Here is a 1,860-nt window from a genome sequence, read left to right on the forward strand (position 1 = left end):
TTCCCATGCACATAACCACAAGATAAATGTCATCTTCTGTTTTGTGTCTTTCTCAACTCTAGGGGAACAAAACAGTGTTTTTCCTCTTTCTTTGTCCCCGAGTAGACACACAGGTGTCTGTTCCCTGATGCACGTCTCCCTGAATGAGATCTGACATCCCTTCTCTTCCATGCAGATGATCTAATTATTCCCTCACGCTGCCGAAAGACGTTGCGGTCTACATCCTTTGAGCCGCGTCTCACAGTCCGCACCCCGGACATCTGCTCTCCCCGACTCCCGACAGCCACCACCAGTCTGCGACACTGAACGGCACTTACGGACAGCTGACACGGCACAGAAAGGACAATCTGCATCACCTTTAAATCTTTAAAGGCAATTTCCAGCATTAAAAACACAGATGCAGTTTCTTCTACTATTTGTGAGCAGGCTGTGTATACGTATCTCAAAGCACAATTTAGCCCTTAATAAATTTTCAGCTTCTAGCACGCAATGACTATTCGGAATAAATTTACAGAAAACACGTCATGTTAATATTTTCAACTTCCCAGTCAGAATACCATGCAGTATAAACCATCGTCTGTTTACAAGAACGGAATAGCTCATAAGACGTAATGTGCCAGGTAAATGTGCAATATAAACCATCATCTGTTTACAAGAACGGAAGAGCTCATAAGACGTAATGTGCCAGGTAAATATATTAGGAATACTATGAGAGAAAAAAACCCACATTTTTCTGATTTTCCTTTAAAATATGAAAGCCTTGCAAACGCACACTTATTCAAACCTTCATTTCAAGTTAGTCATCACAGCGCTTCACTCTCCAATTCTTTATACGCTGTGAACATCCAGCGTCTATGCAGTTGTTTCTAAGGTAACAGATCAGGATGCCTTGTGAAAAAAATGAATCAGATCTTGAATATTCAAGACATCTCCAGTTGCTGAAATGAGAAAAGGGCAGTGTATCATCTCAACTGAGGGTTCTCAATATCTTTTAGACGCCAGACTGATTTACAGACAGGAAAAATACAATCCACCCTACAGCTGCAGTGTGAGAGTACAGTGGCGTATGCAGTTTCAGGCATGTAGACTGTCAGAAATTTTTAATCAGAGCCATAATTAAGGAATTACGGAGGATGTTCTCAACAGAGTCTCATTCCCTCATTGCAGGGTACACACACACAGAATACAGATGAAGAATGTGTTTGGTAGGATTGCGCCTTCATTGCAACCACTGACAGCCGCACAGAAATCTTCCTGTCAGACATGTGATGCAGAGACCAAAAACTACATTAAAAATGAACATGAATCAGCATGTGAAAATAAATGTGTATACTCCTTCCTCAAGGGACCAAATATGCATTATTTCCATCAAAGGAAACAAATCGATATCTTTCGCAGGTGATTGATTACCTGAGTTAATAATTTTCAGTGAATAGGATTATTGGGTTTTGTTGAGAGTTTTTTGTGATTTCTTTGTTTGATTGATTTTTAAAACTGGATAGAACTACCTATTGTTCCTTTCAAAGGCTGTTTTGCTTATTATCTGAATCCAGAAATCATATAAAGATATGAACGCACACAAGGTGCATAGAGAGAACATTAACCATAATATCATGTAAGGCTTCTAGAAAACTTCTGTTATTACAGAAAATTAACTAAATACTTTGCTTAACAATATCTGACATATATGTCTATTGATACATGCATTCTGGAATATGCACAAACACACCCACCATCTGTGATAAAATAATCATAAGGTATTTTTCAAATGCCCGTTATAATGAAATCTAAAAAATCAAATTCATAGAGAAGGATCAGGCTTGACAAAAACCTTCAGAATCGTATTATTTTCCATGTTGT

At 38.5% G+C, this 1,860-nt stretch overlaps 1 protein-coding gene across 1 annotated transcript in view; it reads right to left on the minus strand.

The window, feature by feature from the left end:
• Positions 1-196: 196 nt before the first annotated feature.
• Positions 197-1,860, minus strand: part of LOC104160846 (neuropilin and tolloid-like protein 1) — a gene marked incomplete at its 3' end in the record, with an annotated part of 50,117 nt that continues 48,453 nt past the window's right edge. Inside the window, exon 7 of the mRNA XM_009699080.1 lies at positions 197-364. Coding sequence (XP_009697382.1) covers positions 197-364 — 168 coding nt within the window. The remainder of the gene's footprint in view (positions 365-1,860) is intronic.

This window comes from Cariama cristata, unplaced genomic scaffold (genome assembly GCF_000690535.1).
Source record: "Cariama cristata isolate BGI_N322 unplaced genomic scaffold, ASM69053v1 scaffold12064, whole genome shotgun sequence".
Classification (NCBI taxonomy): domain Eukaryota; kingdom Metazoa; phylum Chordata; class Aves; order Cariamiformes; family Cariamidae; genus Cariama; species Cariama cristata.